The sequence below is a fragment of the Myxine glutinosa genome, chromosome 5 (genome assembly GCF_964187855.1).
Source record: "Myxine glutinosa chromosome 5, kmMyxGlut1.1, whole genome shotgun sequence".
NCBI classification, from domain to species: domain Eukaryota; kingdom Metazoa; phylum Chordata; class Myxini; order Myxiniformes; family Myxinidae; genus Myxine; species Myxine glutinosa.
In genome coordinates, this window is record NC_136265.1 from 34,847,157 (window position 1) to 34,872,180 (window position 25,024).

At 49.5% G+C, this 25,024-nt stretch overlaps 1 protein-coding gene across 1 annotated transcript in view; it reads left to right on the forward strand.

The window, feature by feature from the left end:
- The first annotated feature begins 6,934 nt into the window (after window positions 1–6,934).
- The window catches only part of LOC137427715 (voltage-dependent calcium channel gamma-5 subunit-like), a 91,965-nt gene continuing 73,875 nt past the window's right edge, over window positions 6,935–25,024 (forward strand). The window contains exon 1 of the mRNA XM_068117402.1: window positions 6,935–7,130. Coding sequence (XP_067973503.1) covers window positions 6,935–7,130 — 196 coding nt within the window. The remainder of the gene's footprint in view (window positions 7,131–25,024) is intronic.

Consider the following 25,024-nt stretch of genomic DNA (forward strand, 5'->3'; position numbering starts at 1 on the left):
TGGAGGAAGGAGGCATGGGAAGGGGAGGGAGGCATGAGAAGGGGAGGGTGGCATGGGAAGGGGGGGGGGGAGCAAGGGGGAGGGGGAGGAGGCATGGGAAGGGGGAGGAGGGATGGGAAGGGGGAGGGGGTGGAGGCATGGGGAGGAGGGGAGGAATGGGAAGGGGAGGAGGCAGGGGAAGGGGTGAGGAGGAGGCATGGGAAGGGGGGGAGGCATGGGAAGGGGGAAGAGGCATGGGAAGGGGGGGGAGAGGAGGCATGGGAAGGGGGAGGAGGCATGGGAAGGGGGGGAGGCATGGGAAGGGGAGGGGTGGAATGGGAAGGGGGGGGGGAGGCATGGGAAGGGGGGAAAGGGGGGGGTGGGAGAGGTAAAAGAAACACGGACACTGCTAGGACTTCTAGGAAAGAAGTCGGTATTTTCTGGGGTGAATTAACGGGGGTAGGAAAGATCAAGGTTTTGGATGGGGGAAGATAAGAGATGGCGGTGAACAGCTGATTTAAAGACCTGGAGGGAGGATTTGACTTGGTTGACTGGGTTTATTTGGTTGACTTGGTTTATTTGGTTGACTTGGTTTATTTGGTTGACTTGGTTTATTGAGTTTATTTTGTTTATTTTGTTCATTTTGTTTACTTTGTTTGCTTTGTTTGCTTGGTTGACTTCGTTTGTTTGGTTTGCCTCATTGACTTGGTTTATTTGGTTTGCTTGGTTTATTTGGTTTGCTTGGTTTATGTGGTTTGCTTGGTTTACTTTGTTTTATTTAGTTTATTTGATTTATTTGGTTTGCTTGGTTTATTTGGTTTATTTGGTTTACTTTGTTTACTTTGTTTTGCTTGGTTTACTTGGTTTATTTGGTTTATTTGATTTACTTTGTTTGCTTGGTTGACTTCGTTTGTTTGGTTTGCTTCATTGACTTGGTTTATGTGGTTTGCTTGGTTTACTTTGTTTACTTTGGTTTATTTGGTTTACTTTGTTTACTTTGGTTTACTTGGTTTATCTGATTTACTTGGTTTATTTGGTTTATTCGATTTACTTGGGTTATTTCATTATTTGTTTTACCTGATATGCTTGGTTTCTTTGGTTTGCTTAGTTTACTTGGGTTATTTCATTATTTGTTTTACCTGGTTTATTTGGTTTACTTGGTTTACTTGTTTTATTTGGTTTATTTGATTTACTTGGGTTATTTCATTGTTTGTTTTGCCTGATATGCTTGGTTTCTTTGGTTTGCTTGGTTTAATTGGGTTATTTCATTATTTGGGTTACTTACCGGTAGTTTATTTGATTTACTTGGTTTATTTCATTATTTGTTTTACTTGGTTTACTTGTTTAATTTGGTTTATTTGATTTACTTGGTTTATTTGGTTTGCTTGTTTTACTTGGTTTACTTGGTTTACTTTGTTTACTTTGGTTTACTTGGTTTATATGGTTTACTTGGTTTATTTCATTATTTGTTTTACCTGCTATACTTGGTTGACTTGGTTTATTTGGTTTACTTGGTATATTTGGTTTACTTGCGTTATTTCATTATTTATTTTACCTGATATACTTGGTTTACTTGGGTTATTTCATTATATGTTTTAATTGGTTTATTTAGTTTACTTGGTTTATTTGGTTTATTTGGTTTACTTGGTTTATTTGGTTTATTTGTTTTACTTTTCTTTTTTTTGTATACAAGGTCGAGGCTCGTGAAAGAGCTAACATTAATCACACAAAAAGTCAAACCGACACATAAAACACAAAATAAGGGAAGCGGCAGACAAGATGGGGAGAGAGGGGGAAGGACACAAACGCAACATTTGAGAGCAGGGACATCGAGAGATCTGTGGGAGGGAGAGGGCTTGGGGGGTAGGTGGGAGAGGTATAAAACACATGGACACTGCAAGGACTTCCAGGAAAGAAGTTGGAATAATAATAAAAAGTGGATCTAGGGTGAATTAGCAGGGGTAGAAAAGATCAAGGTTTTGGATGGGGGAAGATAAGAGATGGTGGTGAACAGCTGTTTTAAAGACCTGGAGGGAGGAGAGGGATGGAAGAGAATGTGGAAGTTTGTTCCAGAGGCGGGAGAAAAGAGGAATGAAAGAGTGAAGGTGAGCAGAGAAAACGTTACGTTAAACGTTGGGATGGACGTTAAGCTGAGTTGGGATGGACGCGCAAAGGGGAACGAGCCGGAGGCAGACGCGCAAAGGGGAACGAGCTGGAGGCAGACGCGCAAAGGGGAACGAGCTGGAGGCAGACGCGCAAAGGGGAACGAGCTGGAGGCAGACGGGCAAAGGGGAACGAGCTAGAGGCAGACATGCAAAGGGGAACGAGCTGGAGGCAGACATGCAAGGGGGAACGAGCTGGAGGCAGATGCGCAAAGGGGAACGAGCTGGAGGCAGATGCGCAAAGGGGAACGAGCTAGAGGCAGACATGCAAAGTGGAACGAGCTGGAGGCAGATGCGCAAAGGGGAACGAGCTAGAGGCAGATGCGCAAAGGGGAACGAGCTGGAGGCAGATGCGCAAAGGGGAACGAGCTGGAGGCAGATGCGCAAAGGCGAACGAGCTAGAGGCAGACATGCAAAGGGGAACGAGCTGGAGGCAGACGGGCAAAGGGGAACGAGCTGGAGGCAGACGGGCAAAGGGGAACGAGCTGGAGGCAGATGCGCAAAGGGGAACGAGCTGGAGGCAGATGCGCAAAGGGGAACGAGCTGGAGGCAGATGCGCAAAGGGGAACGAGCTGGAGGCAGATGCGCAAAGGGGAACTAGCTAGAGGCAGACATGCAAAGGGGAACGAGCTGGAGGCAGATGCGCAAAGGGGAACGAGCTAGAGGCAGACATGCAAAGGGGAACGAGCTAGAGGCAGACATGCAAAGGGAAACGAGCTAGAGGCAAACACGCAAAGGGGAACGAGCTGGAGGCAGACGCGCAAAGGGGAACAAGCTGGAGGCAGACGCGCAAAGGAGAACAAGCTGGAGGCAGAAGCGCAAAGGGGAACGAGCTGGAGGCAGACGCGCAAAGGGGAACAAACTGGAGGCAGAAGCGCAAAGGGGAACGAGCTGGAGGCAGAAGCGCAACGGGGAACGAGCTGGAGGCAGACGCGCAAAGGGGAACGAGCTGGAGGCAGACACGCAAAGGGGAACGAGCTGGAGGCAGACGCGCAAAGGGGAACGAGCTGGAGGCAGACGGGCAAAGGGGAACGAGCTAGAGGCAGACATGCAAAGGGGAACGAGCTGGAGGCAGACGCGCAAAGGAGAACAAGCTGGAGGCAGCAGCGCAAAGGGGAACGAGCTGGAGGCAGACGCGCAAAGGGGAACGAGCTAGAGGCAGACATGCAAAGGGGAACGAGCTGGAGGCAGACGCGCATAGGAGAACAAGCTGGAGGCAGAAGCGCAAAGGGGAACGAGCTGGAGGCAGACGGGCAAAGGGGAACGAGCTAGAGGCAGACATGCAAAGGGGAACAAGCTGGAGGCAGACGCGCAAAGGAGAACAAGCTGGAGGCAGAAGCGCAAAGGGGAACGAGCTGGAGGCAGACGCGCAAAGGGGAACAAACTGGAGGCAGAAGCGCAAAGGGGAACGAGCTGGAGGCAGAAGCGCAACGGGGAACGAGCTGGAGGCAGACGCGCAAAGGGGAATGAGCTGGAGGCAGACGCGCAAAGGGGAACGAGCTGGAGGCAGACGCGCAAAGGGGAACGAGCTGGAGGCAGACGGGCAAAGGGGAACGAGCTAGAGGCAGACATGCAAAGGGGAACGAGCTGGAGGCAGACATGCAAAGGGGAACGAGCTGGAGGCAGATGCGCAAAGGGGAACGAGCTGGAGGCAGATGCGCAAAGGGGAACGAGCTAGAGGCAGACATGCAAAGTGGAACGAGCTGGAGGCAGACGCGCAAAGGGGAACGAGCTAGAGGCAGATGCGCAAAGGGGAACGAGCTGGAGGCAGATGCGCAAAGGGGAACGAGCTGGAGGCAGAAGCGCAAAGGGGAACGAGCTAGAGGCAGACATGCAAAGGGGAACGAGCTGGAGGCAGACGGGCAAAGGGGAACGAGCTGGAGGCAGACGGGCAAAGGGGAACGAGCTGGAGGCAGATGCGCAAAGGGGAACGAGCTGGAGGCAGATGCGCAAAGGGGAACGAGCTAGAGGCAGACATGCAAAGGGGAACGAGCTGGAGGCAGATGCGCAAAGGGGAACGAGCTGGAGGCAGATGCGCAAAGGGGAACGAGCTAGAGGCAGACATGCAAAGGGGAACGAGCTGGAGGCAGATGCGCAAAGGGGAACGAGCTAGAGGCAGACATGCAAAGGGGAACGAGCTTGAGGCAGACATGCAAAGGGGAACGAGCTGGAGGCAGATGCGCAAAGGGGAACGAGCTGGAGGCAGACACGCAAAGGGGAACGAGCTGGAGGCAGACGGGCAAAGGGAAACGAGCTAGAGGCAAACACGCAAAGGGGAACGAGCTGGAGGCAGACACACAAAGGGGAACAAGCTGGAGGCAGACGCGCAAAGGAGAACAAGCTGGAGGCAGACGGGCAAAGGGAAACGAGCTAGAGGCAAACACGCAAAGGGGAACGAGCTGGAGGCAGACACACAAAGGGGAACAAGCTGGAGGCAGACGCGCAAAGGAGAACAAGCTGGAGGCAGAAGCGCAACGGGGAATGAGCTGGAGGCAGACGCGCAAAGGGGAACGAGCTGGAGGCAGACGCGCAAAGGGGAACGAGCCATGGGCGTGGTTATATAACCCGTCGCCCGGAGCCTCCCACCCGCAGTCCACCGGAGCCCAGTTGAGAGAGTTCAGTTGAGGAGGAGAGAGTGAGTTCTGGAGAGGAAAGTACTTGGTTTATTTAGTTTACTTGGCTTATTTGGTTTATTTGTTTTACTTGGTTTATTTAGTTTACTTGGTTTATTTGGTTTACTTGGTATATTTGGTTTACTTGATATATTTGGTTTACTTGGTATATTTGGTTTATTTGTTTTACTTGGTTTATTTGGTTTATTTGTTTTACTTGGTTTATTTAGTCCACTTAGTTTATTTAGTTTACTTGGTTTATTTGGTTTATTTGATTTCATTGCTTAATTTGGTTTACTTGGTTTATGCAGTTTACTTGGTTTATTTGGTTTATTTGGTTTACTTGTTATATTTGGTTCATTTGCGTTATTTCATGATTTGTTTTACCTGATATACTTGGTTTACTTGGATTATTTAATTATTTGTTGTTCCTTATATACTTGGTTTCCTTGATTTATTCGGTTTACTTGGTTTATTTGGGTTATTTGGTTTACTTGGTATCTTTGGTTTACTTGGGTTATTTAATTATTTGTTTTACCTTATATACTTGGTTTACTTGATTTATTCGGTTTACTTGGTTTATTTGGTTTATTTGGTTTATTTAGTATATTTGGTTTACTTGGTATATTTGGTTTACTTGCATTATTTCATTATTTGTTTCACCTGATATACTTGGTTTACTTGGGTTATTTCATTATGTGTTTCACCTGATATACTTGGTTTACTTGGGTTATTTCATTATTTGTTTTACTTGGTTTATTTGGTTTATTTGGTTTACTTGGTATATTTGGTTCATTTGCGTTATTCCATTATTTGTTTTACCTGATATACTTGGTTTACTTGGGTTATTTCATTATTTGTTTTACTTGGTTTACTTGGTTTATTCGGTTTACTTGGTTTATTTGTTTTTTTTGGTTTACTTGGTATATTTGGTTCATTTGCGTTATTTCATTATTGTTTTACCTGATATACTTGGTTTACTTTGGTTATTTCATTATTTGTTTTACTTGGTTTATTTAGTTTATTTGTTTTATTTTGTTTATTTGTTTTACTTGGTTTATTTAGTTTATTTGGTTTATTTTGTTTATTTGTTTTACTTGGTTTATTTAGTTTATTTGTTTTATTTTGTTTATTTGTTTTACTTGGTTTATTTAGTTTATTTGGGTTATTTCATTATTTGTTTTACTTGGTTTATTTAGTTTATTTGGTTTATTTTGTTTATTTGTTTTACTTAGTTTACTTGGTTTATTTGGTTTATTTAGTTTACTTGGTTTATTTGGTTTATTTAGTTTACTTGGTTTATTTGGTTTATTTGTTTATTTGGTTTACTTGGTATATTTGGTTCATATGCGTTATTCCATTATTTGTTTTACTTGGTTTATTTAGTTTATTTGGTTTATTTTGTTTATTTGTTTTACTTGGTTCTCGAGAATGCAAGTGATTCTTTTTCACCCTTCACTGCACGCTGGTAGGGATGCGTTGTCATGGCATCGTCGGTTTCTACACGGGGCCCCATTTGGATCATCGGCCGAGACTTTACCAACACCACCTATCCTCTCCTGGGTACAAATTTGGCAATAGGTCTGAGGCCCCTCGTTGATGATTTGATCCGTGAGGCGATCCTCCATTGATGGGAATATGATTATAGTTGGGAATTGGTGGTTTGTGGCCATATGAAGGCTGATGTGGTTTGAGGTCCACGTGTGGTTGTGTACGTGTGCGAATAACCGCAGATGCGATTACGAGTTAATAAATGAGAGCGCGGGTGAGTTGGTTGGGGTGTGTGTCATAGGTGTGGGTTCGAGTGCACGTTGGTGGAGTGGCGCGCGAGGTGGGGGGCTGTGACAGGCGGCGATGTGAAGGGCGGGGCGTTAAGAAGGAAGGGGGATTCCCTGCTTCAGATGTCGAACGGGCGGGTTGTCTTGGTACGTTAGTCCGATTTATCACGACGACATTTTTCACCTCCACGTTTGCGAATATAATTTCATCGCAACCTATTTCGAAGCACGTCGTCAAGGTGTCATTAAATGTGCACATTGATCTGATGAAAGAGCTGCCGAACGGCGGAATCTCGCTTTCGAATCCCGCGGCCGAGAAGCTGTTTGGCGCACCATGGCGGGGGGGTCGGCGTGGCGGAGACGACAATAGGTTCGGTGCCGTGTGCGTGCTGGACAGGCCGCCATGCCGTGGTTCGGCCGCCGGTCGCTGACGCTCCTGAGCAGTGCGCTTTCGGTGTGCGGGCTCGCCCTGCTCGGGGTTGCGGTCAGCACAGACTACTGGCTCTTCTCCGAGGAGACCTTCGCTCCCCTCGCCAATCGCTCCGTGTGGCTCCACGTGGCCGTGCACTCGGGTCTTTGGCGCGTGTGTTCCCTCGAAGGTAAGATTGTGTATGTGTGTGTGTGTGTGTGTGTGTGTGTGTGTGTGTGTGTGTGTGTGTGTGTGTGTGTGTGTGTGTGTGTGTGTGTGTGTGTGTGTGTGTGTGTGTGTTTTTTGGCAAACCACCCAGTCAGTATAAACTATAAGGCATAACCCTTCCCAATAAATCTCTTCAGCAGCACCGACACACTGTAACAGGGTATGGAACAACACGACTGATATATATATATAATATATAGATATATATATAAAATATATATATATGTATAATAATAATAATAATTTATAATATGATATATAATAATAAGAAATAATAATAAGAATAATAATAATAAATATAATAATAATAATAATAATTTTATCTATCTATAATTCCAGTAATCTCTGTGTGTATGTCTGTGTGTCTGTGTGTTTGTCTGTGACCGCTGTTTCTCGACAACTACCGGTCCGATATACTTGAAACTTGCCAGGTATATTGCTGGGGACCCGAGGATGTGCCTTTTCAAGGTTTCATATTAATCGGAGAAGTAGTTACCGAGCTATGGCGATTTAGCCGTTCGCCGTTCGCTTTGGCTTTGCGAATGGACCAAACCATTTCATGTAAATAGAGGGGGGGGGGGGGGTTCTGTGGTCATTGCGAATGGACCAAACCATTGCATGTAAATAGAGGGGGGGGGGGGGGTTCTGTGGTCGTTACTGCCACGTGGTTTCAAAGTTTTTTTTTGTTGTTGTTGTTTGCACGCATGTTTTTTTGCACGCACGTACGGGCAAGCACGTACGTACGGGCACGCCCTAGTACTATTAATAATAATAATATATAATAATAATAATATAATATAATATTATATATATATATATATTGTTACAGATCGCGGTTAGATGTTATAGACCGAGCGGTGGTGTAAGACCGCGACCTAACAAAACTCACCCGATTCACCCAGACTTTGGCCGTATCGCACCCCAGCTGCTCAATGAGGGAAAAGACGAAAACGACGCAATGCAAAGAGGAAAACGAAGGCAAAGAAAGGTTTGGAAATACGACTGAATTTATTGACTATTTACACACAAGCAAAAAGAAAGCAGTCACGTTTATTTACAAGCACATAAGACGCAGGTGACACAGGGAAAATACTAGCTTATACAGACTTAATTAACCCAGGACAGAACAAACAAAAGACGACTCACACGGGGAATTGCAGGAGGTGGATGGCTGGAGGTGAACGCTTGGTGGAGCCAACGCGGAGCTTGGTGGAGCTGAACGCTTGGTGGAGCCAACGCGGAGCTTGGGGGAGCTGAACGCTTGGTGGAGCCAACGCGGAGCTTGGTGGAGCTGAACGCTTGGTGGAGCCAACGCGGAGCTTGGTGGAGCTGAACGCTTGGTGGAGCCAACGCGGAGCTTGGGGGATTGGTGTGACGGGTTCTCTCTCCTTCCTTAGTCCCACCCAGTCCAACAACTTCCTCTCTTGCTTCAGGACTCTTTCTCTCTCTTTCTTGGTCCCTCACTCTTTACCACCGACTCCTCACCACAACCAACGCAACCACTTGACCACCACCTCTACTGACTGACTCTTCACCACTCTGCACTTGACGACCGACTCCCAACCAACTCAGACCAACTCAAAGTCCAACTCCAGGCCTTTCTGTCTTCTGCTCAGTGCTCTCCTCTGTAAAAACGCATCTCTCCTCTTGGACACGCCCTGCCTTGGGTTATATAGGCCCCCGCCCCTCAACCTTTGCGAACCTCCCCGACCGCTCTTCCTCCGCCCTCTATAGCCAAACCCCTGGCTCATGGTTGGTCGAGCGGGGCTGGTTCACTCCTCCCCTCTCTGACGAGGTGGGGAAACGCCTTCCTTCCCCCAACCCTGCCTCGTGGTCAATGGCGGATGAAGGGAAAAAACCGACCAAAATGCGGAAGGCGCTTCAAATTGCAATTGACGGAAAGGGGGGAATGGAAGGGAATCTATCTCTTTCACTGGTGCAATGGAGTATTTCTATTAATGGAAGACACAGCCTTACGCTAAAACACAGAATAAGAGATAACTATCAACAGGTATATTCTATTACTTGGCTGACGTGTATGCTTGTGGACTATGGGACGCCCTTTTGGTCTTTACACAGCTCCGGAGGCAGGAGGCACAGAATAAACAATAATCACAACAATACAGCACACAATCAAAAAAAAATATACAGTCCTCATATCCACAACACTGCACCCTCCTCCTCTTAGGCACGTCCCGAGCCTACAACTTTTATTTAGTGTGACACGTAGGTGTAGTTCCCTCTATTTTTAACCTGACCCTGAGTGCGACAGTTTTAAAACATAAATAAATGTGTCCCGCTGCTCCATTGCACCCTGCCTAACAGACTTACGCCCACAGTTAACCGAATTGCGGAATGGTCTTCAAACTAAACACTGACGGTGGGGAGCATTATTTACACTGACGCTATTTTTATTTACAAAACTAACCCAGGACCTGTAATTGTTCTTTCTGGGGGGGGACAGTCTGCTCTGCATCGACGCACCATTAAAAGCACCCAAAAACGCACCCAAGCACCAATCGGTGCAGTCACCATAGTTCATCAGTGTTCCATAAAAATAAACCAACAACCCCTAACCCTGCAGGTGGTCTCTTGCTCTTCGGCTCCCTCTGCTGGTGATTATTATTTGTCTTCCAGATGTTGTCATTTCCATTTTGCTTTGCTTACTGGCGGCCTATTTTCAATAAAGCTTGCCCAAACGTGTCCATTTTTTTTAATCTTTATTTATGGCCCACAGGGCCGACTACGTGTGGTTCACCTGTGGGGCATCGGTGCCCTGTGGCCAAGGTCCGCCAGCAAGATTTCGGGCCCTCATGGCCGGTTCCAGCAGAGGGGCCTTGCCCCAACCCATGGGGTCCATAAGTGGTGCTCGGCCACTGACATGTGGTCCATAATGTGGTGCATCGATGCAGACAGCTGGTTCTGGGAATTTCGGGCGCACAATGGCCGACCCACGCACGCTCCCCTCGGCGCCCAACGGCGCACAGGTCATGTGGGAGACAAAAGGGGAAAGACAATTGAGCGAGGGGTAAGGTCACAAGGGTACACGTCAATAAGGCAATGCAAGGCGAATTGCGTACGGAGGGCGAAGTGAGAAAGCTCGTCCCTACCGTACGTCACCCCCCTGTCACCTAGCCTACCCTTGCCCTTACCCTTACCCCATATGTACAAAATCTACACATTACCAATTCGTCACTACTGTCACGTCTTCCCCATATTTCCCCTATACCAAATTCGTCTCCACAATCCCTCTACTTCAAAATTTGCCATCACCAATTCATCATCAATCCTCATAAGGAGGGAGAGATGGAATTACGCACAATGTCACACCCACGTCATGATGCGTCTCACAATCCAAACATTTGCATCATAAAAAATAATCAAAACATGGCATGGTGCGGAGTACCTGTCACCCGAGGTGAGTGGATGCAGATGGTGCGAGGAGATCCTTCATCCTAACTATTTTCTAAATGACTTTAACACACTTTACACTACCCGGGGTCTTTCTCCGGCCAAACCATTGGCCCTCTTACACTATGGGTTCTAAAAACCAATTCCCATTGGCCAAACTGTGGTGCTTTTCAATTTGGGGTCTCACTCCCCCGATTCATCTCCCGGTGCCCTCGCACAATTTCTGGGCTGTGGCGTGTACCTCTCCCAGTGGGTCTACCCACCTGCACACCTCCACCACTGCAGTTGCCACCCGAGCTTACCTAGCTCCTCACCCTAACCTATCTAACTGGGGCAGGCCCCTCCTGGCTCTGTCACCCCACTCGGTGCCCTCTGGCACTGGGCTACCCGGGTCCGTCCTCCGGATCCTCGGGCCCCATCCACAACAACTACTACCGGCTCCCAGAGCCCACCTGCGGCCTCACCTGGCCGACATCCTCACAGTGGTGGAGCGCCCAACCAACTACACACACTAACAGGCTACACGCCCAGCCATTTCCACAACACCAACGCACCCATCCACATACCATTCTGTCACCCGCACCACAGATGCCAATATCCAACCACAATTTACCTGTACCCTCTACCTAACACTTACACTACCCGCCCCGGGTATCCGTGATGGGGGTCCACTCTTCCCCCATTCACACCTTTGCACCATCCACTCCACTCCACAATTTCCACCATTCTCACTCCACGACCATCCATTCCACTACTCCATACCATTTATTCCATACAACCACATACACCTGTTGTTGCACACCTGTGCAATCCTACCTGGTGCCACCTGCACCCTCCTCCTCTTCCTGGACCAGTTGGTCAACACAACACACAATCACCACTACTCCCTCATACACTGCTCCATTCACCTGTCAGTTGCACACCTGTGCAATCACACCTGTTCCATTCTCACCTGTTCAATCCTCACACACACGGCATCATCTCAGCTAACTACTCCCCTCTGAAACTTGCGCTTCCCAGTCGCCCCTTTAAACTATTGCGCTCCCACGTCATTATAATCCACACTAATCTACCTGCGTCCCCACTACAGGTATCAGTCACTAACTAAACTTAACGTTACCTAATGTCATCTTCTAGGGCCCTATCCATATAACCTAACCCACCCGGGCTAGTTTTCACTGCCATACACCCCATAAACTATAGCTCCTTTGCCCCCACGTCTGTGAGGGATGGTGGATTTGCCATCCCACCACATCGGGGGTCTCTCACTATCAATTTTGTACACCTAAATTCCAACCAATCAAAAATTTGCCAATCACTACTCATCATCTGCCAATCATTACTGCCAATCATTTGCCAATCATCAAATTTTGTTTTTCTCTAATTTTGGGTCCAAAACACTATCACTATCACGATCACCATCATCACAGTCCGCTATATCCTAGCCTCGGTGCGTCATGACATCATTAAACTCGGCTTCGTAAAGCCGAGCAATGAATTCGGGTGGTTTGGTTGCCTGCAGGTTGAATCCGTCCGGCTTTCGGTTCAAGGGAGGTGGTTTGGTTGGACCGAGATTCCACGCACCATCTCGGCGCGGCACCTTGCGGTCCCGGGCCCGATGGCTCCATCTCCCCCGGTCGGAACCCCGTCCCCACGAGGGGGCACCGTTCCGCCTCCTCCCACTCGCCCTTGAACCGGACCGGTCGCCTCGCCCGACAAAGCCCGAGCCCGGACTCGACCGTGCGGGGCGGGGCCAAGCCCGAATCGGCAACGACGCTTCGAAGAGAAGCGACGCAGCATCGACCCGCGCCGGGCCTCGCACCCAACAAAGCACCCCCCCTCGCACCGAGTGCTCGCATCGGCTATCCGTCGCTCTAACCACTAAACCGGTTACCATCGATGCTTCACTTGCATGCTTACAAGCATACGCTACCCCTTTCACCCTCACAAAACCTGGCGTTCCAACGCCGTCCGTACATTCCACCAACGCTCTCTCTGTTACACACCACACCTCTTGCGCACACTTCGGTCCACACCTCTCCTCCGTTACGTCCTCCGTAACACTCACCATGGGCGTGCACTCCGCATTGCTCTCACTCCCTGTGTCACACCCCGTACACACCGACGTGCATTCTCGCTCGCACTCGGTTTCACTCCCACACTTTATAACACACCCACTCGCCGACGCACACTTTTTCCTCCCACGCGTGCCATTTCCACTCACTCGGGACCCTTCACCAACGCCCGGGTGCTTCCTCGATCCCAAGCGCGCGAAAATTCTTTTGTCGCTAAACATCCTCTTACAAAATCTCCCAGCACAATACACAGCACGTCTCACCTTCGGGGTTCTTCTTCCTCCCTGCACCAAAACCTGCAAACTTCCATTTGGATTAGCGAGTACAGCATCAGGATGTGCATTTAGACTTTGAGCAATTTCCATTCCTTCCTCCGATTGTTGCTCTTTTAACTTTAAGTCCCCGGTCTCTCCAATTTCAACTATACCCATAATTTCTTTGTTCACCTCGACGACCGTTGGCTTTGATAAAACACCCTCCTCTACCTCATCGGTCGCCGGCTTTTCCAAACCCCGGGTCGCGATTTCTACCCCCGTCATTGTACCCGTGCTTTCCTCCGCTTCGCTCAACCAGCGCTTTTCGACTCGCGTTACCTCCTCGTGCACCCCTGGGACCCTTTCGCCCACCATGCGATCCATGGTCTCCCCACATTTTTGCATGCGGTCATCCATTCTGTTGGTTATTGCTTCAATTTGGTTTAACCATCGCTCCCTGTTCCGGTTCAAAAGGGCCTCCATTTCAGCCATAAATAATTGCATGTCTTCCACCGTTGGTACAAAGGGCGCGGCAAAATTTGGTGCCGCTGTAACCACGTGCGCGAGAGCGCCATTTAGTGCACCTGCTACCTCCTCAACCACACCTTCTTTACTCTCCTCCACCATTTTCTCCACATACATTTCCCCGAGGTCCTGGGTTACCCCTAACCCGTCTATCTCTCCCACCGGCATCCCGTCGCCTTGAACAGCCATGGCGCGATTTCAAAATTCGGGTTTTATAAAACAAAACAAATTTCGGCCGCTCCAAATTTTGACCAAATTTTTTTTTTTCCCTCTATTCGTTTTTTTTTTTTAAAAATTTGGTCGGGCCTCGAATCTCACTCCCAGACACCAATTGTTACAGATCGCGGTTAGATGTTATAGACCGAGCGGTGGTGTAAGACCGCGACCTAACAAAACTCACCCGATTCACCCAGACTTTGGCCGTATCGCACCCCAGCTGCTCAATGAGGGAAAAGACGAAAACGACGCAATGCAAAGAGGAAAACGAAGGCAAAGAAAGGTTTGGAAATACGACTGAATTTATTGACTATTTACACACAAGCAAAAAGAAAGCAGTCACGTTTATTTACAAGCACATAAGACGCAGGTGACACAGGGAAAATACTAGCTTATACAGACTTAATTAACCCAGGACAGAACAAACAAAAGACGACTCACACGGGGAATTGCAGGAGGTGGATGGCTGGAGGTGAACGCTTGGTGGAGCCAACGCGGAGCTTGGTGGAGCTGAACGCTTGGTGGAGCCAACGCGGAGCTTGGGGGAGCTGAACGCTTGGTGGAGCCAACGCGGAGCTTGGTGGAGCTGAACGCTTGGTGGAGCCAATGCGGAGCTTGGTGGAGCTGAACGCTTGGTGGAGCCAACGCGGAGCTTGGGGGATTGGTGTGACGGGTTCTCTCTCCTTCCTTAGTCCCACCCAGTCCAACAACTTCCTCTCTTGCTTCAGGACTCTTTCTCTCTCTTTCTTGGTCCCTCACTCTTTACCACCGACTCCTCACCGCAACCAACGCAACCACTTGACCACCACCTCTACTGACTGACTCTTCACCACTCTGCACTTGACGACCGACTCCCAACCAACTCAGACCAACTCAAAGTCCAACTCCAGGCCTTTCTGTCTTCTGCTCAGTGCTCTCCTCTGTAAAAACGCATCTCTCCTCTTGGACACGCCCTGCCTTGGGTTATATAGGCCCCCGCCCCTCAACCTTTGCGAACCTCCCCGACCGCTCTTCCTCCGCCCTCTGTAGCCAAACCCCTGGCTCATGGTTGGTCGAGCGGGGCTGGTTCACTCCTCCCCTCTCTGACGAGGTGGGGAAACGCCTTCCTTCCCCCAACCCTGCCTCGTGGTCAATGGCGGATGAAGGGAAAAAACCGACCAAAATGCGGAAGGCGCTTCAAATTGCAATTGACGGAAAGGGGGGAATGGAAGGGAATCTATCTCTTTCACTGGTGCAATGGAGTATTTCTATTAATGGAAGACACAGCCTTACGCTAAAACACAGAATAAGAGATAACTATCAACAGGTATATTCTATTACTTGGCTGACGTGTATGCTTGTGGACTATGGGACGCCCTTTTGGTCTTTACACAGCTCCGGAGGCAGGAGGCACAGAATAAACAATAATCACAACAATACAGCACACAATCAAAAAAATATATACAGTCCTCATATCCACAACAATATATTGTTACGGACGCCAACGTCGGCCTCTCTCCCCTTACCGAGGGGGGATTAATCCCCTCGTTTATGACTGACCGACGTGGTCCCGGGGGTATGACGCCATGCCCGGTCGGCGCTGGGTAGGGTATTAGGCCCAACCGTCCTATGACCTAAATACCAGCGCTTCCCAGTACGCGAGGAAATACTCCCCCGCTCACGGCCGCAGCGTAATGGATGGATAACGCCGAGCGAAGTGAACTGCGGCGTGAGCCGGTTACCAAAGACGATACCCGATTTATGTGCGTCGGCCGAATCGCGCCACGTACCCTCAATCTGGAAATCACTAAAGCGACCGAATGTGAAGAAGAGAAGAAGAAGAAGTAGGAAGAACAAATATGATTTATGGCGAACTATTAACAATACCAAAAATAACCAAGGAGAATGGAAAGGATAAGAAAATAACTGAACAGAAAGGAGCAAGGAGACACAGTGCAATATTAGCTTATATTAAACAGTCTTACTTATAAACCCAGGGACAAGACAAAAGACAGACTACGAGCACACTTACACGGGGGATGATGGCAGGAACGAATGCCGGAGGTGGATAGCTGGAGGGAGAGGAGGGTCCACGGGAACTGGGTCACGGTCGGGCCGCCGTCAACGCCCAAGCTGCGGTCGTGCGAGCCGCCGTGGTACGAGCTCCGCCGGTTCAAGCTGTTGCTGCTGTTCGAGCTCCGCTGTTTCAAGCTATTGCTGCTGTTCGAGCTCCGCTGGTTCAAGTTGCTCCTGCGTACCGCTGCGTCGCATGCTCTCCAAAGGCTTTTGTTCTCTCGTCTCCCCCTGTCCAGGACTCATCTCCCTCGGGGGCGTCCCACCGCGGGTTATATATGCCACGCCCTCAAACCTTCGCGAACCTCCTCGACGGTTCTCTCCACGCTCTCTCAAAGCCAAACCCCTCATCCTTGGTTGGTCGGCAAGGGCTGGCTCACTCCTCCCCTCTATGGCGAGGTGGAGACACGCCTTTCTTCTCCGAGGTTACCTCGTGGTCAATGGAGGCAATTGCAGCAGACCTGGCAAACCTGGCACTTTGAAGATGCTTTACCTCGTGGTCAATGGAGGCAATTGCAGCAAACCTGGCAAACCTGGCACTTTGAAGATGCCATGGGGCGTCGGAGGGACCTGTCTTATTTAATTGATGCAATGTAATGAACTAGTGGATCACAGAACCTTATACTGACATTTATTAAGGACATAACTAGAGGGGAACTTAGGATTGGCTACGTGTGTGCGATGGCTTAACTAAGGACGACCTTTGATCTTTCTTTACACTACGGAGGGTGATATTTACACAACAGAACAACCACAATTCTCAAATCTGTTACACTGCACCCTCCTTCCTTCAGGCACGTCCCGGGCCTATCAAAATTTAGCTCAGTGTGGCACGTAGGTGTAATTCCCTCTACAATTAACCTGACCCTGAGTGCGACAGTTTTAAAACACAAATAAAGATGTCCTGCTAATTGCGTTGCACCCTGCCTAACAGTTTCACACCCACAGCTAACCGAATTGCGGAATTATTTTCAAAACTAAACATTTACGGTGGGGGAGCATTATTTACATTGGCATTATTTGACTATTTACAAAACGCAACCCAGGACCTGTGATTTTTCTTTTTTGGGAGACAAAAAAAAAGAAATTCCTGTTGGGAGGGAGGAGACAGCACGCATTGCATCGACGCACCAGCACCAAAGCACCAATCACCAAAAGCACCAAAAGCACCATTCGGTGCAACAGTCACCAGTTCATAATAAGCACACACAAAAAAAACAACTGGTGGTGGTCTTCCTCTTCTCTGCTGGGCCGATGTTCTTCCTGATGTTTTCTTGCTTCATGCGGCCTACTTGGAAATAAAAAGCACAAAACGTGTCCATTTTTATTTAGGGCCAAAGGGGGCAACTAAGGGTGGTCCACCTGTTTGGCATAGGTGCCACCTTACCGAGGTCCGCAAGCAAGACCCTGGGCCATCGTGGCCGGCTCCAGCAAAAGTGCCAGGCCCCAAAACGTGGGGTCCATAAAGTGGTGCTTGGCCGCAAGATGGCGGTCCATAAGTGGTGCATCAATGCAATGCATGCTGGTTGTGGGAGTTCTGGTACACCATGGCGGACTCCCGCACGCTCCCCTCGGTGCCCAGCGAGCACAGTCCTCGGTTGGTAGACAGGGAGACAGAAGACAGGTGAGTGAGGGGTAAGGTCACAAGGGTACACATCAATACAAGGCAATGTAGGACGAGGTGCGTATGGAGAGCGAAGTGAGAAAGCTCGTCCCTACCGTACGTCACCTCCCCCCCCCCCCCCCCTGTTACCTACTCTACCCTTGCCCTTACCCCATATGTACAAAAATCTACACATTTACAAATTCGTCACTACTGTCACGTCTTCCCCATATTTCCCCTAATGCCAAATTCGTCCCCACAATCCCTCTAACCAAAATTTGCCATCATTCAAATTCATCATCAATCCTCATAAGGAGGGAGAGATGGAACAACACACAATGTCACACCCACGTCATGATGCGTCTCACATTTCAAACATTTGCACCAAAAAAATAACAAAAACAAACCATGGCATGGTGTGGAGCTTTGTCACCTCAGGTGAGTGGATGTAGATGGTGCGAGGAGATTCTTAATCCTAACTATCCTCTAAATGACTTTAATACACTTTACACTAGCCGGGGTCTTTCCCTGCCAAACCATTGGCCATCTTACTCTATGCGGTTTTAAGAACCAAATTTCCATTGACCAAACTGTGGTGCTTCATCAATTTGGGGTCTCACTCCCCCGATTCAACTCCCTGTGCCTTTGCACAATTTCAGGACTGGGTCATGTGGCTCTCCCAGCAGGTCTACCCACCTGCACACCTCCACCACTGCAGTTGCCTCCGAGCTTACCTGCTCCTTACACTACCTATCTAACTGGGGAAGGCCCTCTGGCGCTCTCCCCACTCGGTGCCCTCTCTGGCACTGGGCTACCCGGGTCCGTCCTCCGGATCCTCGGGCCCCATCCACAACTCTAACAGCTCCCAGAGCCCACCTGCGGCCTCACCTGGCCGACATCCTAACAGTGGCGGAGTGCTCAACCAACTACACACACTAACAGGCCACACGCCCAGCCATTTCCACGTCACTAATGCACCCATCCAAACACCATTCTTCCACCACGCACCACAGATGCCAATATCCAACCACAATTTACTTGTACCCTCTACCTAAGACTTACACTACCCTCCCCGGGTATTCGTGATGGGGTCCATCCTCCTTTCCCCCGTCCACACCTTCGCACCATCCACTCCACTCCACAGTTTCCACCATACTCACTCCACGACCATCCATTCCATACTCCATATATTCCATACTCCATGTATTCCCCACTACCATTCTCCGTCCACCTGTAGTTGCACACCTGTGCAATCACTCCTCCTGGTGCTTCCTGCACCCTCCTTCCTCCCAGGGCCATTTGGTCAACACAACACACAATCACCATCACTCACTCATGCACTGCTCCATACACCTGTTCAGTTGCACACCTGTGCAATCTCACCTGGTGCCACTTGCACCCTCCTTCCTTCCTCCCAGGCCCATTTGCTCAATATCAATACTCACACACACGGCGTCATCTGATCTACCTGGTTTCCCGCTAACTTGGTGCTCCCCGTCTTCCCTTTAAACTAAGCACATACCACGTCATTATCATCCAACTACCCTCGCTACGGCCCCACTACCTGTCCAATGTCGCTACCTAACCTTACCGTTACCAATGGTCATCTTCTCTAGATCCCTATCATTTTATCCTAACCCTCCCGGGCTAGTTTTCACTGCCATAAACCCCATAAAACCTATAGCTCCTTTGCCCCCGCTGTGAGGGATGGCAGAGTTGCCATCCCACCACATCGGGCATCTTCCACTACCAATTTGGCCCATCCAATTTCAGCCAATCAAAAATTTGCCAATCATTCTACCAATCATCTGCCAATCATCAAATTTTTTCCAATCACAAATTTTGCTGTTCAAATTCACTACGGCTATCTCCCTCACACGTCTACTCACTTGAGCCTCTCGGTGCGCCACTTCATGCTCAGAACCTGGCTTCGCCAAGTCGAGCCATGAATGCGGGTGGTTCGTTGCTGGCGGTTGGATCCGTCCGGCATTCGGTGCAGGGAAGGGGGTTCGCTCAGGCTGAGATCCCAAGGTCCACCTCGGCGCGGAGCCTTTCGGTCTCCCGCCTGATGACCCGATCTCGCCCTGCCGGAACGCCTCAACCACAAAGGGTCGCCGTGCCGACCCTTCCTACCGGGCCGCCCGCTCCGCTGAGCGGAGCACGGACGCGACCGTTCAGAGCGCGGCCCGGCGTGGATCCCACACGGCGGTTCTTTCGAAACCGCCGCGGTTACGATCCCCGCTGGTTCCCGCTGCACACGAAGCCCGGCACTCACCGAGGGCTCGCCTCGGCTATAAGTCGATCTAACCGCTAACCCGGTTAGTGTCGATGCTCCACTTGCATGCTTACACCCCGCATCCCGTTCCTTGCTCACACATCCCGCTGTCTCCATGCTCTTCGTCATTGCACCTTCTCTGACACACCCTCTAGGTTCACTCGTAGACTTCGTCACACACCTGACCACCGCACACTTTAGCACACACTCGTCGTTCGCACACCTCACCAGCACACCTCTTCGCGCCCCCTCCTCGGTCACATCCCCGGTGACAACCACGGGTGTGCACTCACTTGCACACCCAATCACGTGCTTTACAACTAACTCCAGTGTGCATTCCCACACGCGCTCGACCATCTCAGGTGTGCATCCTTCCATTCCAGGTGTACATCCTTCCATTCCAGGTGTCCCTCCTCTCTCACCTGCTACAACCAACTCGTGCTCCGTGTCACTCTCACTACTTTCACCACCACACTCGGTCGCGCATTCACCCTTACTCTCGACAGCGCACTCTGTACTCATGCACCCGTCCGTTACACACCTTTCTCGCGCATCCTCTTATGCACACTCTCCCGTTACACCCTCCGTAACACTCACCACAGGTGTGCACTTTTTCCTCACACACCCCATCGTCAGACATCCTCGCACACCTCCTCCTTCACACTCTGTACCTGTCGTACACTTCACCAGCGGCCTCTCATGAACACCCGGGTCCAAACCAACCCCCAAGCCGACTGAATCTCCCCTCACACCATATACATTTCCGAGTATATCGCCACTCACCTTGGCACCTCTTCGTCGCTCCTCCTCCGCCACCTGCAAACTCTTTATTTGGTTGGCAAGCACACCATCACAATTTGAGCACCGACCTTGTACATATTCCATCACTTCCTCCTTGATCTCTTTCTTAGTTTCCCTCCGTCTCTTCTTAATTTCACTCACGCCCTCTTCCACATCCTCTAACTTTTGCTTCACCTCTTTTATTTCCCGGTGCGTCTCCTCAATTTTGTCCTCTAAGGCCACCTTGACCGTTTCTATGTGCGTCCTCACTTCCCGTTCTTTCGTCTCCATTACTTCTGTTACCTCGTCCAACCTCTTTGTCAATCCCTCATGTACCATCCGACATTCCCTCTTTGTCGCTATTAGTTCGTTCTTTATCTCCTTCTGCGTCGCCTTTAACCCCACCATTACCGCAGTGTTCTTTTCCACTTGTTCCACTAGTTCCTTTTGTCCCACCGTCAGCTGTTCTACTCCCCTTGTTAGATCTTCTATGCCCCCCTGTAACCTAGCCGTACTACTCCTCACCTCTTTCTCCATACGCTTTTCACCTTGCTTTACCTCCTCGCGTACCCCCGAGACATCCTCGCCCACACCTCGTCTTATCTCCTCCCCCACACCTCGTCTTATCTCCTCCCCCACACCTCGTCTTATCTCCTCCCCCATCTCCTCCATTTCTTTAGTAGATGCCACCCTCATCTGTTCCAATTCATTCCTCTGCGCATCCAGTTTAACTTCCAACCAGATTTTCACCTCCTCTATCTGGTTCCCCATCTGTTTGATTTCCCGGGCGGATTGCTCCCCTATTTCCCGCAATTTGTCTTCCATCTTGTCTTCTAGCCCCGTTAACCCATTCTTCACCCATTTTATCCCGTTGTCTAACCCCTCAAATTTCTTGTCTAAACCCTCAAATTTATTGTCTAAACCCTCAAATTTATTGTCTAAACCCTCAAATTTATTGTCTAAACCCTCAAATTTATTTCCCATCATTTGTTCCATTTCCCTGCTGGATTTTTCAGCCATTTTTTTTCATATACCCCATCATCTGCGCCGCGAAGAGGTCCAATTTCCCCAGTGCTGCGGACTCTGCTGCCGCAGCGCCGCCATTTTGTGCCTCCGCAACCACATGCGTGAGGGTGCCATCTTGTGCACCTGACCCCCCCACAACCACGTTACCATTGCTCTCCTCCATTTCCCCCATATACATTTCCCCGAGGTCCTGGGTCGACTCTACACCCTCTAATTCCCCCACCGGCATCCGGTCACCTTGATCATCCATGGCGCGACTTTTAAATTTAGGATTTTAAATTAAATTAAATTTTGGCCGCTCGAAATTTGAGCGCGTTATTCGCGCTTCAGGTCCGAATCCCACTCCTGGCACCAAATGTTACGGACGCCAACGTCGGCCTCTCTCCCCTTACCGAGGGGGGATTAATCCCCTCGTTTATGACTGACCGACGTGGTCCCGGGGGTATGATGCCATGCCCGGTCGGCGCTGGGTAGGGTATTAGGCCCAACCGTCCTATGACCTAAATACCAGTGCTTCCCGGTACGCGAGGAAATACTCCCCCGCTCACGGCCGCAGCATAATGGATGGATAACGCCGAGCGAAGCGAACTGCGGCGTGAGCCGGTTACCAAAGACTAGACCCGATTTATGTGCGTCAGCCGAATCGCGCCACATACCCTCAATCTGGAAATCACTAAAGCGACCGAATGTGAAGAAGAGAAGAAGAAGAAGTAGGAAGAACAAATATGATTTATTGCGAACTATTAACAAGACCAAAAATAACCAAGGAGAATGGAAAGGATAAGAAAATAACTGAACAGAAAGGAGCAAGGAGACACAGTGCAATATTAGCTTATATTAAACAGTCTTACTTATAAACCCAGGGACAAGACAAAAGACAGACTACGAGCACACTTACATGGGGGATGATGGCAGGAACGAATGCCGGAGGTGGATAGCTGGAGGGAGAGGAGGGTCCACGGGAACTGGGTCACGGTCGGGTCGCCGTCAACGCCCAAGCTGCGGTCGTGCGAGCCGCCGTGGTACGAGCTCCGCCAGTTCAAGCTGTTGCTGCTGTTCGAGCTCCGCTGGTTCAAGCTATTGCTGCTGTTCGAGCTCCGCTGGTTCAAGTTGCTCCTGCGTACCGCTGCGTCGCATGCTCTCCAACGGCTTTTGTTCTCTCGTCTCCCCCTGTCCAGGACTCATCTCCCTCGGGGGCGTCCCACCGCGGGTTATATATGCCACGCCCTCAAACCTTCGCGAACCTCCTCGACGGTTCTCTCCACGCTCTCTCAAAGCCAAACCCCTCATCCTTGGTTGGTCGGCAAGGGCTGGCTCACTCCTCCCCTCTATGGCGAGGTGGAGACACGCCTTTCTTCTCCGAGGTTACCTCGTGGTCAATGGAGGCAATTGCAGCAGACCTGGCAAACCTGGCACTTTGAAGATGCTTTACCTCGTGGTCAATGGAGGCAATTGCAGCAAACCTGGCAAACCTGGCACTTTGAAGATGCCATGGGGCGTCGGAGGGACCTGTCTTATTTAATTGATGCAATGTAATGAACTAGTGGATCACAGAACCTTATACTGACATTCATTAAGGACATAACTAGAGGGGAACTTAGGATTGGCTACGTGTATGCGATGGCTTAACTAAGGACGACCTTTGATCTTTCTTTACACTACGGAGGGTGATATTTACACAACAGAACAACCACAATTCTCAAATCCGTTACAATATATATATATATTTACATTTATATGCACTAGCGTGAATCGGCGTGCTCTGCCGCCTCATCACACGTCGTTTCAGAGGGGTAGGCATCTTTGACCATTTTGGTGGCTTTTCGGTCTTCAGGGCCATTTGGGTCTTCAGGGTCTTTTGGATCCTCTGGGCCTTTAAGCGTATTTTGGGTCTTTGAGGTGTTTTGGGTCTTCAGGGTCTTTTGGGTCTTTGGTGTCTTCAGAGGCCTTTGGGTCTTAAGGGTCTTCGGTGTATTTTGGGTTTTCAAGCCCTTTTGGGTCTTAAGGGTATTTTGGTTTTTCTTGGTCTTTATGGGTCTTTTTGGGTCTTCAGGGTCTTTTGGGTCTTTGGGGTATTTTTGGTCTTCAGGGTCTTTTGGGTCTTTGGTGTGTTTTTGGTCTTCAGGGTCTTTTTGATCTTCAGGGTCTTTGGGGTCTTTTTGGTCTTCAGGGGTCTTTTGGGTCTTTGGGGTGTTTTGGGTTTTCTGGGTGTTTTGGGTTTTTGGTTATTCAGGGTCTTTTTGAGCCTCAGGGCCTTGAAGGGTATTTTCTGTCTTTGGGGTGTTTTGGCTCTTTGGGGTCTTTGGGGGTCTTCAGGGTATTTTGGTCTTCAGGGGTCTTGGTGGTCTGAAGGGTCTTGGGGGAATTAAAGGGTCATCAAAGGTCTGAGGGGTCTCAGCAGTCTTAACGCAATTAAGAGGGATAATTAAGAGGGTGTTAATTTTATTTGAAGAAGAAGAAGACGTTCTTGTTGCATTTAAACATAACGACATAACCATATACGTTTGCTCTATTATAATAAGATATATATATATATATATATATATATATATATATATATATATATATATATATATATTGTTACGGCCTGCGGATAAGGATGTTGGTTTGCCGAGCGGATGGCACCGCGGCCTAACAGTTACCCCGACTAATCCGATTCCCGAACGTTGGCCGGATCGCGCCACAGATATTCAATAGGGAAAAGACAAAAGCGACACGGATGTGAAGAAGAAGAAGACAAAAGGTTGGAAATACGAATATAATTTATTTACTATGTACAGGCTCAAAATAACCAAGGAGGAAGGAAAGATAATAAAATAATATACAGAAGATTTTAGAGACACAGTGAAAATCGCTAGCTTATCTAAACAGACTTAATTAATACCCAGGACAGAACAAACGAAGACGACTCACACGGGGAATGATGATAGGAATGGCGGAGGTGGATGGCTTGGAGGGGGGGGGGGGGGGAGGCCGGTCCAAGGGGTCCTGCAGCACGATCGGCGCGTTTAGCAGCCGCCGTTCCTTCGCGGTCCTGCTCAAAACCGCCGTCCAGGCCCCAAACGGCTGTTGAGTGTTGTTGCTGCTGTGGCCGCCGCTGCTGCTGCTGCTGTGGACGTCGCGTGCTTTGCCAGGACTACAACAGGATTTGTGCTTCCCTGGATGATGATCTCCTTGGATGTTCTCTATGTTCTCTTGGTCCAACAACTCTTTCTCTTTCTTGGTCCGACCACTCCTCACCATCGACAACCCAACGCAACCAACGCAACCACTGACTACCACAACGCAACCCATGCAACCACTGACCACCACAACGCAACCAACTCAACCACTGACCACCACAACGCAACCCCTGACGACCAACACCTTGCTTCTTGCGCGCGCGCCTTTATAGGGCCTCCGGCGATTAAGCCGCCGGCCTTCAGGACACGCCCATCGGTGTGCTCACCTCGGCCATGGTTCGTCGCGCGACCCTCTGGCTCCGCCCTTGATGACGACGGGCGGGCACGCCTTTCTTCCCCGACCCGAGCACATGTTCAATGGTGGTTTTGGAGGGGATGTAATTGGCAAATTGAGGCTTGGCCATGACGAAAGGGGAAATGGAGGTTTTTGGGAATGGGAATGAAGAATGAAGGGAAT